Source organism: Salvelinus sp. IW2-2015, unplaced genomic scaffold (genome assembly GCF_002910315.2).
Source record: "Salvelinus sp. IW2-2015 unplaced genomic scaffold, ASM291031v2 Un_scaffold2479, whole genome shotgun sequence".
Lineage (NCBI taxonomy): Eukaryota > Metazoa > Chordata > Actinopteri > Salmoniformes > Salmonidae > Salvelinus > Salvelinus sp. IW2-2015.
The window spans coordinates 5,691-17,734 of record NW_019943797.1 but is presented as its reverse complement, the minus strand read 5'-3'; the positions used below and the strand labels follow the sequence as shown (position 1 = coordinate 17,734).

Sequence of the window (12,044 nt, the reverse complement as noted above, 5' to 3'; positions counted from 1 at the left end):
GGTGCAATCTTACTGGCAGCAATATCCTTGCCTGTGAAGCCCTTTTTGTGCAAAGCAATGTTGACGGCACGTGTTTCCTTGCAGGTAACCATGGTTGACAGAGGAAGAACAATAATTCCAAGCACCACCCTCCTTTTGAAGCTTCCAGTCTGACATTCGAACTCAATTAGCATGACAGAGTGATCTCCAGCCTTGTCCTCGKCAACACTCACACCTGTGTTAACGAGAGAATCACTGAGATGATGTCAGCTGGTCTCTTTGTGGCAGGCCTGAAATGCAGTGGAAATGTTTTTTGGGGATTCAGTTAATTTGCATGGCAAATAGGGACTTTGCAATTAATTGCAATTCATCTGATCACTCTTCATAACATTCTGGAGAATATGCAAATTGCCATCGTACAAACTGAGGCAGCAGACTTTGTGAAAATTAATATTTGTGTCATTCTCAAAACTTTTGGCCACGACAGTATTATAAACTGGGTGGTTCCAGCCCTGAATGCTGATTGGCTGACCGACGTGGTATATCAGACCGTATACCATGAGTATGACAAAACATTTATGTTTATTGCTCAAATTATGTTGGTAATCAGTTTATAATAGCAATTAGGCCCGAGGGGGTGTGGTATATGGCCAATATAAGGGCAGTTGTCTGGTACTCCGTATTGCGTCGTGCTAAGAACAGCACTTAGATGTGGTATATTGGCCATATACCACACCCCCTCGGGCCTTACTGATTAATTATACCCTGTAGTTCTCAGTATCAACTCTCTAATGCCTGACATATTGAGACGTGGTTAGACAAGAAGTAGCATGCATAGTCACAGGGTGTGTCCCAATAATATCTCCTTCCTCCTGAAGTGTCCACTCGTTCACTTACTTACTTAGGCCTTTGTATTCTTTGAGGTAAACAGCCCATTGATTTTCAGGCCATCGATGAATCGCCTCCATCCCTTTCGGTCTTGTGCGTTCTGCTCCAGGCGTTGCCATGTCAGACCCTCTGCCTTCATCTCCTGTCCTGTGCTGTCTCCAGGTGGGTCTTCCTCCGTTGTGTTTGCCATGTTAGGGCCTGCTTTGTGACTGATTTATTGTTTGTTCTGAGTGTGTGATCTGTATGTGTCGTTCACTACTTCCAACAAAATGCAAACGCAGTGGATTGGTGTAGGTACGGGATAGAGTTGTGTTTCCATGTTTCTTATAACAGTCATTTTCTGTTAAGTCAGTGAAGGGAAGTGAACTAGTGCACGCTTTGGGAGGAAAGAGAGATAATTGGGACGTGGCCACAGTCTTGATACCTGAGAACTAGAGGCAGTTGTGTCACCTTCAGACTTGTAGCTAGATTCTCAGTCCAGTGCAATGTGTCGGACTGACGACAAGACTGAATATCATTGACTGAAAGCATGATACTATATTTACAAATCAGTAGAAGATGAAAATGAAACAATAATTGACAGAAGTTTTCCTGTATTTGAACAGTTGATAAGATAAGATTTTCTGGAAATGAGGTTGAAGTTTGCTCTTGTAGATTCTTATGATGTATTTGGCCCAGGCACAACAAATGTGCTTGTACAGARGGTGGGAATAGTCCCAGTTCAGATGACAAACCGTTATGTCTTTATTTCTCATGTCCACACTCAACATATAATTCCCAATAAGTTTGGTCACATGTGCCCTGACCTCATYCTTTATAAACACGTCCTTGGAATGTGGGAGTAAATGGTACATATARGGACAGATATAAATTTGTACATCAGACCACAGGAGGAGAAGGCGACACATAGGCGCATAGAACAGCTGGACATACTAATGTTAGAGGGACACATAGTCTGCTGATCCTAATAAGGGCAAACATACCAAAGAGCACACCAAGCTAAACATAAGTACGAAGGCCAAAGACATTGATGGACATATATTATTTTTAGGACAAGAAGGGGTCCTGCCACCATTATAACCTAACTGAAAGCAGATATGGGCGTTATTGGGCGTAAACAAGCAGGAAGCTTAAACTTAAAGATAATGGTGGCAGATGGACTGAGGGAAGGAACTTCATTTGCATGTGGGATGGACTCATTTGATGTATGTGTATAAGAACAGAGCCAGTGCTTATGGAAGTTGGTATTTTCCGCGGACTGACACGGCTTCTGATATTTTGTATTAAAAACCTTTATTAAATTCACAAGTTCTTGTAAGTGTTATATTTGTAATACGATTTTCCACGACAGGAACTACCCAACTCCACAGACGCTTGCAGGTCCAGATGAAGACAATGATGAAGAAGACGATGCTTCCTCTCCAGCTGATTGTGATCGTTTGTCTGTCTTATGGACAGGGAGATGATTCCACCAACAAGCACTCCATCTCTGATTACAGCTGTGGCACTTTCTTTACCCTTTTCTCTGGCCTGTCTGCCGAGGTGGGGAACCTGAGGAGGGAGGTTGAGGACTTGAGAAAGTCACGCAACTGTAAGTCTCTTTGGATTTTTATATATTTTTTCTTAATATAATAGTAACTAGATGCACCAGATATAAATGATATACATGCACAGAAAATGAACAATGACAGWACAATGGCCATTAATCAATTATCTGATATGACTGAATAAGCTGATTTGAATTTAAAGGGGAAGTTAAGTATTTTAAAAATTCATATTAAATGGTTACTCAACTTGAAAGTTGTCTATCTATGGGCCAAGATAAACTTTGATACATAGGTTTGGTTTTCTTTTAACCGCCACTAAAAACATCAACTAACTTTAGCCACTCACACTTTATGGATAGTCTGGATGTTTCGTCTGTAGATGCTCTACAGATGGTCATACGATCAACAAATCTGTTGATAAGCAACTGCTTGCTAAGGATAAGGTTAGGGTTAGGTTTAGAATAAAGGTAAAGGTTAGGGTTAGGGTTAGGTTTAGAATAAAGGTAAAGGTTAAGTTTAGGGTTAGGTTTAGAATAAGGGTAAAGGTTAGGGTTAGGTTTAGAATAAGGGTAAAGGTTAAGTTTAGGGTTAGGGTAGGGGTTAAGGTTAGAGCTAGAGTTAGCATATAGTTTGTTGAAATGCTACTGATAGTTCTGTAAAGCATGGACTATCCAAATAAAGTGYTACTCTTTAGCCACTGCAYGTTAAACATGTATGCGGGTGATAGGCGCAAAAAAATGTAAATGTCAAATCTACTGAAATCAACTAATTTATGTGTTTTGTTATACTCAGCTGTAGGTGTGGCCTTCTCAGCTGCCCTGAGACCTCCTATCCAGGACAAGGAGGGCTACGGCCACACCGGGCCCTTCCAGGCAGACACCAACCTGGTCCACACTCACGTCATCACCAACGTTGGTAACGCGTTCAGCCCCAGGACAGGTCAGCCATTGAAATATTATTGCGATTTACATAGACAACTCCCACTGCATCCAAATTGTCCCATATAAAACTTGCTTTGTCTGGCTGAGACATTCCCAGATAACATATTGGCTTTATAAGAACTACATATCAATGGGTAACAAATCATCTATAACTGTATTTCATGCTCTATAAAGGASTAATAAAGATACACTACGAATAAAGCGGGACCTTTAAAAAAGGCGAATAAAGCGGGACCGTTAGGGTAGGATAACTTGCCGTTCTAAATTGTTTAATAATGCCTTATAAATCAGAAATTCTCATGAATTTCCTTGTCTACTCATACAGGAGCATTCACAGCACCAGTRCATGGAGTCTACTACTTCACTTTCACCTCCTATGCCTGGAAAAATGAGGCCAACATCGGGGTGGCCCTTTACAAGAACCAGGAGCAGGTAGCTCTGGTCTATGAGTATCAGGACAAGGGGGACAACGAAGACTTTGCGTCCAACGGGGCCACCCTGCAGCTGGCCAAAGGAGACACGGTTTCCCTGGTCCTACCGTCTGGTTTCCAGGTGACCAGTAATGCTTTCAATAACCTCAGCACCTTCAGTGGCTTCCTTCTCTTCCATGTTGAAGGAGGAAACTTCTGAGAGACTGAGGGGGTCAGGGTGTAGGTTGGAGGGTTCTCCACTTAACTTCCACACATTATATTCTCTTTTGCTGTCATTTACATGTGTGTGAGGCAATAAAAGCAATGTTAAAAGCAGCAATCGTTTCTTTAGTGAAATTCRTGGTTTGCAGCAATTACTTTGGTATTGCTCCTTTTGATCATGTTATCAATTTAGATTAATTTAATTTAGATTAGATTAAACCGGGATATGGCAGCAGGTGATTTAAATATATTTGTAGTAAATCAGATTAAGATTAGGAACCCGGATCCACCTAAAGCCTTTGTGACACTAATGATCTCCAATACACGTGGAGATGTCTCTGTCCAAATATCATGGACTATACTTTTATTAGTATTCTTGAAACAGTTACAACCAAATATTGCACATCAAACTATATTTCATAACAGCAACTTTACATTGTACAAAAAATRGAAAGTTGCTGTCATTGGGGTGAGACTCGTGGGTTCTTGCTGACGGAGGACAGGGCGGTATCAGCTTCAGAGCCCACTGGTTCCGAGGCCCAGGGGTTCAGACCACACAGCAAGAAAGGAACAGCACAGTCCCGGAACTGGAGAGAGATAGACAGATACACAACACACTCAGAGGAACAACATGGACCCAGTGGTGGAAAAAGTACCGTATTGTCATACTTGAGTAAAAGTAAAAATACCTTAATAGAAAATTACTCAAGTAAAAGTGAAAGTCACCCAGTAAAATAGTACTTGAGTAAAAGTTTTAAAGTATTTGGTTTTGAATATACTTAAGTATCAAAAGTAAAAGTATAAACAATTTTAAMCAGACGCCACTATTTTCTTGTTTTTATAATATTTATTTTTACAAATGGAGCATGTGTGTTTAGTAAATCCACCAGATCAGAGGCAGTAGGGATGACCARGGATGTTTTCTTAATAAATGCATAAATTGGACAAATTTCCTGTCCTGCTAAGCATTCAAAATGTATCGAGTACTTTTGGGTGTCATGGAAAATGTATGGAGTAAAAAGTACAATATTTYGTTCAGGAATGTAGTGAAGTAAAAGTAAAAGTTGTCAAAAATAAAAATAGTAAAATAAAGTACAGATACCCCCAAAACCTACTTAAGTAGTACTTTCAAGTATTTTTACTTAAGTACTTTACACCACTGAATGTACTACACTAGCTAGATAATACTCTAAGATAACACAGTAACAACATGGACTACACCAGCTAGATAATACTCATTATTAAACAGTACRTAACAAAATGCATATTTCACCTTTCAAATTATGATTCTATGATGTATCTCTTATTTTTTTTATAGAGTACACAATCATTCCTATGCTCATGAATATGAAGACCACAGGGTTGTGTGTTTGTATGTACAGTTGAAGTCGGAAGTTAACATACACCTTAGCCAAATACATTTAAACTCAGTTTTTCAGTTTTGACATTTAATCCCCGTAAAAATTCTCTGTCTTAGATCAGTTAGGATCACCACTTTATTTTAAGAATGTGAAATGTCAGAATAATAGTACAGAGAATGATTTCATTCATTTCATTCATTTCATTCATTTCATCACATTCCCAGTGGGTCAGAAGTTTACATACACCCAATTAGTATTTGGTAGCATTGCCTTTACATTGTTTAACTTGGGTAAAATGTTTCAGGTAGCCTTCCACAAGCTTCCCACAATAAGTTGGGTTTTGGCCCATTCCTTTGGAATTCCTCCTGACAGAGCTGGTGTAACTGAGTCAGGTTTGTAGGCCTCCTTGCTCGCACATGCTTTTTCAGTTCTTTCCACACATTTTCTATTGGATTGAGGTCAGGGCTTTGTGATGGCCACTCCAATACCTTGACTTTGTTGTCCTTAAGCCATTTTGCCACAACTTTGGAAGTATGCTTGGGCTCATTGTCCATTTGGAAGACCCATTTGCGATCAAGCTTTAACTTCCTGACTGATATCTTGAGATGTTGCTTCAATATATCCACATCATTTTCTTTCCTCATGATGCCATTCTATCTTGTGAAGCCACCAGACCCTCCTGCAGCAAAGCACCCCCGCAACAAGATGCTGCCACCCCGGTGCTTCACGGTTGGGATGGTGTTCTTCGACTTGCAAGCCTCCCTCTTTTTCCTCCAAACATAACGATGGTCATTGTGGCCAAACAGTTCTATTTTTGTTTCATCAGACCAGAGGACATTTCTCCAAAAAGTACGATCTTTGTCCCCATGTGCAGTTGCAAACCGTAGTCTGGCATTTTTTTATGGAGGTTTTGGAGCAGTGGCTTCCTCCTTGCTGAGCGACCTTTCAGGTTATGTCGATATAGGACTCATTTTTACTGTGGATATAGATACTTTTGTACCGGTTTCCTCCAGCATTTTCACAAGGTCCTTTGCTGTTGTTCTGGGATTGATTTGCACCTTTCGCACCAAAGTACGTTCATCTCTAGGAGACAGAACGCATCTCCTTCCTGAGCGGTATGACGGCTGCGTGTGCACATGGTGTTTATACTTGCATACTATTGTTTGTACAGATGAATGTGGTACCTTCAGGAGTTTTGAAATTGCTCCCAAGGATGAACCAGACTTGTGGAGGTCTACAATTTTTTTTCCGGGGTCTTGGCTGATTTCTTTTGATTTTCCCATGATGTCAAGCAAAGAGGCACTGGGTTTGAAGGTAGACATTGAAATACATCCACAGGTACACCTCCAATTGACTCAAATGATGTCAATTAGCCTATCAGAAGCTTCTAAAGCCATGACACAAGTTTCTGGAATTTTCCAAGCTGTTTAAAGGCACAGTCAACTTAGTGTATGTAAACTTAGTGTATGTAGACCCACTGGAATTGTGATACAGTGAATTATAAGTGAAATAACCTGTCWGTAAACAATTGTTGGATAAATGACTAGTGTCATGCACAAAGTAGATGTCCTAACCAACTTGCCAAAACTATAGTTTGTTAACAAGAAATTTGTGAAGTGGTTGAAAAACTAGTTTTGATTAATCCAACCTAAGTGTATGTAAACTTCAGACTTCAACTGTATGTGTGTCTGTGCTTGTTATACACAACTCTCAGCCTAGCGGTTACGGGTGTTGGGCCTGTAACCAAGAGGTTGCTGGTTCAAATCCCAGAGCCGGTAAGGTGGGAAAATCTTTATTTTGCCCTTGAACAAGCCAATGAAACAACAACTGCTCCCTGRGCGCTGRCGTGGATGKCAATAGGCAGCCTCTCTGATTCAGAGGGGTTGGGTTAAATACGAAAKACACTTTTCGGTTGAATCCATTCAGTTGTGCAACTGACTAGGTATCCTCTTTCCTTGTGTACTGTATGTGTTGTCCCTCACCTGTCTGTTCATAAACACGTATATGATGGGGTTGTAGACAGTGCTGCTCTTGGCCAGGTACATGGGCACCGTGGCAATGAGAGGGTTGATATGGAGGCTGGGGTCAAGGATCACAGAGAGGGCAAAGGCCGCGTAGGGCAACCAGCTGAGCAGGAAGGCCATCACCATGACTACCACCATACGCACAACCTGTATCTCCACGCGGGTGGTGCTGTCGCCCTCCAACACCTTCAGCTTGGACACCTGGGACACACACACACATGAGTGAACACACACACACACACACACACACACACACACACACACACACACACACACACACACACACACACACACACACACACACACACACACACACACACACACACACACACACACACACAACACACACACACACACACACAGACATATGTATAAACACACACACACACATCGCATGCCCACCTGGTGTAGTGTGAAGAGGATGCGAGCGTAGGAGACCATGATGATGGAGAAGGGAATGGCGAAGCAGAGCAGGAAGTAAAGGATGATGTAAGACATGTTTCCTGGTTCCCTGCTGTACCAGTTTGGGGAGCAGGAGGTCCTAACCCCCTCCAGTTCAAAGCTGCCCCAGCCAAACAGAGGCGGGGTGTTCCATAAAAACGACCACACCCAGGACAGGACCACCCCTCCGACTGCGTGCCTATGTTACAGTACGAATACATTACAGTTAACTTCATCACATATGTATCCTTACTTCTACGCAACTGCTATCTTTCCCTCTGTATATGCACAGTTACCAGAGTTAAATGGAACACTTTACCTGGTCTGGAACATGACCGCCCCCATTGGTCGACACACCACCACATAACGGTCCACAGCTATCACGGCCACTGAACACAGACCTGCAATACCTGGGAAGCACAACATCAAACATGTACACTACATGTACATGCAATAACCCGGCAAACACATCCATTCAACTGACATCAATAGGATTAGTAGATTTGACAAATCTAACTCTCTCTGCATAGTCAGACACATCCGTTTACTACCCCTAAACTGTTGTATTGAATTTAATTGAATTTTTGGGGGTGAAAACATATACAACTAGATGCACAATGGATTCCCAGAGGATCGGATTTAAAAGTATTTATTAAAACACTTGTTTCCAAAGTGGTCCTCGATGGTAACTCACCAAAGAAAGCCACAGCGAAACCCTCCAGCACGCAGCCCAGCCGCCCCATGCTGAAGTAGCCCATAGCGTTGGTGACCATAGTGGGCAGTCCCCCGAACAGAGCACAGCCCAGGTCTGCCACTGCCAGGTTGACTAAGGCGTAGTTCAGTGGCTGGCGCAGCTTCCGGTGTCTCATCGTCACCACGATGACCAGGACGTTCATACAGACCCCGGCCACCGAGAACACACCAATGATCACMGCCAGGATGGTGTAGCCCGTCCTGGAGAGCAGCGCTTCACTGACCGAGCCCGGGGAGGAGGAGATGTTTCCACGGAGATCGGGGAGAAGCTGTCGGTGGTCCATTCTGTTCTGTTTGGGGCAGTGGAGTTGAGTGGTGAGCACTACCTACCTGGCCAGACACCTGTGTTATAATATCTAAGAAACACACTGGAAGGGCGTAGAAGCCGGCTTTTAGTCCGATGGTATTCCCAATCCTATAAAAGGCAGTCCAGTAGCAGATCTATAATAGATTAAAGCAGTCCAGTAGCAGATCTATAATAGATAAAGCAGTCCAGTAGCAGATCTATAATAGATAAAGCAGTCCAGTAGCAGATCTATAATATATAAAAAGTCCAGTAGCAGATCTATAATAGAGAAAGCAGTCCAGTAGCAGATCTATAATAGATAAAGCAGTCCAGTAGCAGATCTATAATAGATAAAGCATCCAGTAGCAGATCTATAATAGATAAAGCAGTCCAGTAGCAGATCTATAATAGATAAAGCAGTCCAGTAGCTGATCTATAATAGATAAAGCAGTCCAGTAGCAGATCTATAATAGATAAAGCAGTCCAGTACCAGATCTATAATCTATAAAGCAGTCCAGTAGCAGATCTATAATAGATAAAGCAGTCCAGTAGCTGATCTATAATAGATAAAGCAGTCCAGTAGCAGATCTATAATAGATAAGCAGTCCAGTAGCAGATCTATAATAGATAAAGCAGTCCAGTAGCAGATCTAATATATAAAGCAGTCCAGTAGCAGATCTATAATATATAAAGCAGTCCAGTAGCTGATCTATAATAGATAAAGAGCCAGTCAGCAGATCTATAATAGATAAAGCAGTCCAGTAGCAGATCTATAAAGATAAAGCAGTCCAGTAGCTGATCTATAATAGATAAAGCAGTCCAGTAGCAGATCTATAATAGATAAAGCAGTTCCAGTAGCAGTCTATAATAGATAAAGCAGTCCAGTAGCAGATCTATAATAGATAAAGCAGTCCAGTAGCAGACTATAATAGATAAAGCAGTCCAGTAGCTGATCTATAAGATTAAAGCAGTTCAGTAGCAGATCTATAATAGATAAAGCAGTCCAGTAGCAGATCTATAATAGATAAAGCAGTCCAGTAGCTGATCTATAATAGATAAAGCAGTCCAGTAGCTGATCTTATAATATAAAGCAGTCCCAGTAGCAGATTCTATAATAGATAAAGCAGTCCAGTAGCAGATCTATAAATAGATAAAGCAGGCTTCCCAGCAGCAGATATATATATTAAGCAGTCCAATAGCTGATCAATAATAGATCCAGCAGTCCAATCGAGGCCCTATGGCTGTGTAGTGTAGTAGCCTGGTAATGGCTCTACAGATTCAGAGACTCAGAATCTGGACCACTCTGTCCTTATAAAGCTACTCACCAGAGAGAGGCTGTAGATGATAAGAGATAAGACCAACTAAATCCCTAGATCCGGATTGAGGGGTCARTAATTCAGGGGGGCTCAATTCCTGAGGGATCTCTGATTGCACTTTCCTTGATTCCGAGGGGCTAATTTCCTAAGGAATCTCTTATTGCACTTTCCTTGATAGCTTTGCTGCATGATCCACTGCTAACTAGAGGAGTGGGAGAGGGTCTGCTGTTCCCAGGGACCACCTGTCAGTCAAACTGGCTTTGTGTAACACACTGTCCTTATGTGACATAAGAGAAACTTTAGATAACAATGGCACATTGGGATTGACTAGATATCCTGGGGTAATCTACAGTCCTTTCTACTGACTAAATGATGTTATGTCCCTTCATGGGTGAGTGGGGTTTTATCAAGGGCTTTAAGATGTCACAGTAACTGAAACAATGATTAATTATAGACTTTTCCTAATGTTAACCTGTGGTACCCAGAAAGAGGCAAAAGGGTTGTAGGAATTGAGTGTCTGTCTGTCTGTCTGTCTGTCTGTCTGTCTGTCTGTCTGTCTGTCTGTCTGTCTGTCTGTCTGTCTGTCTGTCTGTAGTATATGTGTACAGCTGAACTTTAACCCCATAATCCTAACACAGATGGAAGCAGCTCCAGGTAATTAAAACATGTTTATTGGTTGAAAATGTGTTGCACTCTATAGACATACATTAACGGTGTCATTGTCTACAAGCTAGCTATCAGAGGCACGGTCCAAGGCCACAACACTATACGCCAAATGCCATTCAGGCAGCCCAAGTTTATTGGGATACATACTGCAGGGGTTAAAACAACCAGACAAAATGTAAATGTGGTAAAAATAAAACCAACAAAGAACAGATTACATATTCATTCTATAATAGTAACATATTACATATTCATTCTATAATAGTAACAGATTACATATTCATTCTATAATAGTAACAGATTACATATTCATTCTAAAGTAGTAACAGATTACATATTCATTCTATAATAGTAACAGATTACATATTCATTCTAAAGTAGTAACAGATTACATATTCATTCTAAAGTAGTAACAGGTTACATATTCATTCTATAATAGTAACAGGTGAGTCAGACAATGATACTCTCCATCACAGTGTGTCCTCCCTCTGTGAGAATCGTAATGAAAGACATCAATGGGTGTTACTGACTCATTTACATCATGTTAGTCCCTGATTCAGACAGAGACAGTATCCACTGATTCAGTCACCTTACCTGGTAACACTCTCAGAGGGTGGAGAAAACAGAGATTCCTGATGTATGGAAAGACTCTCTCAGTGAAAGTGTGTGTGAATGTGTGTAGATGTGTGTTATTGACAGGGTCAGAGAATGACAGCTTTCCTCCTTCCCAGTCTAGCTGCACTCTGATCCTATTGATCCTCTGGGGGTTCTGTCTCACTGTGAGGGGAGTGGATGGCTTATTTGGTACATGTGTGTTATAATCACCACCACCAAACAACATACCCCAGGATCTATGCCAATAACCACTGTGTTCCTTCCTCTGGACAGACTCTGTGGTCACACCCAGGTCCCAGCCTTTATTCTTCCTAACATCAATGTCCCAGCTGTGTGTTCCTGAGTTAAAACCCTCATAGCCCAGGACCATTCTATGGCTATCAAACCTCTCTGGGTTGTCAGGAAGCTGCTGTTCYTCATCACTGTATCTCACACTGGTCAGATCATTAGACAGGATGAGATSTGGGTGGGCAGTGTTGGGGTCCAGAGTCACTGGAGCTGGACAGAGAAAACACATACACACTAGATTAATTGAAAAGTAGGGGGAATACATTACTGCATATGATATATAATGCTATGTGTTTTATGTTTTGTGTTA

General features: G+C 41.5%; 2 protein-coding genes across 2 annotated transcripts; one reads left to right on the top strand and one right to left on the bottom strand.

The window, feature by feature from the left end:
• The first annotated feature begins 2,068 nt into the window (after positions 1-2,068).
• On the top strand, positions 2,069-4,101 carry LOC112074064 (complement C1q tumor necrosis factor-related protein 3). The gene is made up of 3 exons (XM_024141284.2): positions 2,069-2,458; positions 3,207-3,353; positions 3,681-4,101. Exons 1-3 carry the CDS (start codon positions 2,254-2,256, stop codon positions 3,983-3,985), a joined length of 657 nt encoding a protein of 218 aa, XP_023997052.1. The 5' UTR covers positions 2,069-2,253; the 3' UTR covers positions 3,986-4,101.
• An 84-nt stretch (positions 4,102-4,185) lies between these two features.
• LOC112074063 (parapinopsin-like) lies at positions 4,186-8,898 on the bottom strand. The gene is made up of 5 exons (XM_024141283.2): positions 8,508-8,898; positions 8,133-8,223; positions 7,775-8,012; positions 7,331-7,573; positions 4,186-4,574 (listed from the first exon to the last, which is right to left on the bottom strand). The coding sequence occupies exons 1-5, from the start codon at positions 8,848-8,850 to the stop codon at positions 4,449-4,451; spliced, it is 1,041 nt and encodes a 346-aa protein (XP_023997051.1). The 5' UTR covers positions 8,851-8,898; the 3' UTR covers positions 4,186-4,448.
• Between the last annotated feature and the right edge of the window lie 3,146 nt (positions 8,899-12,044).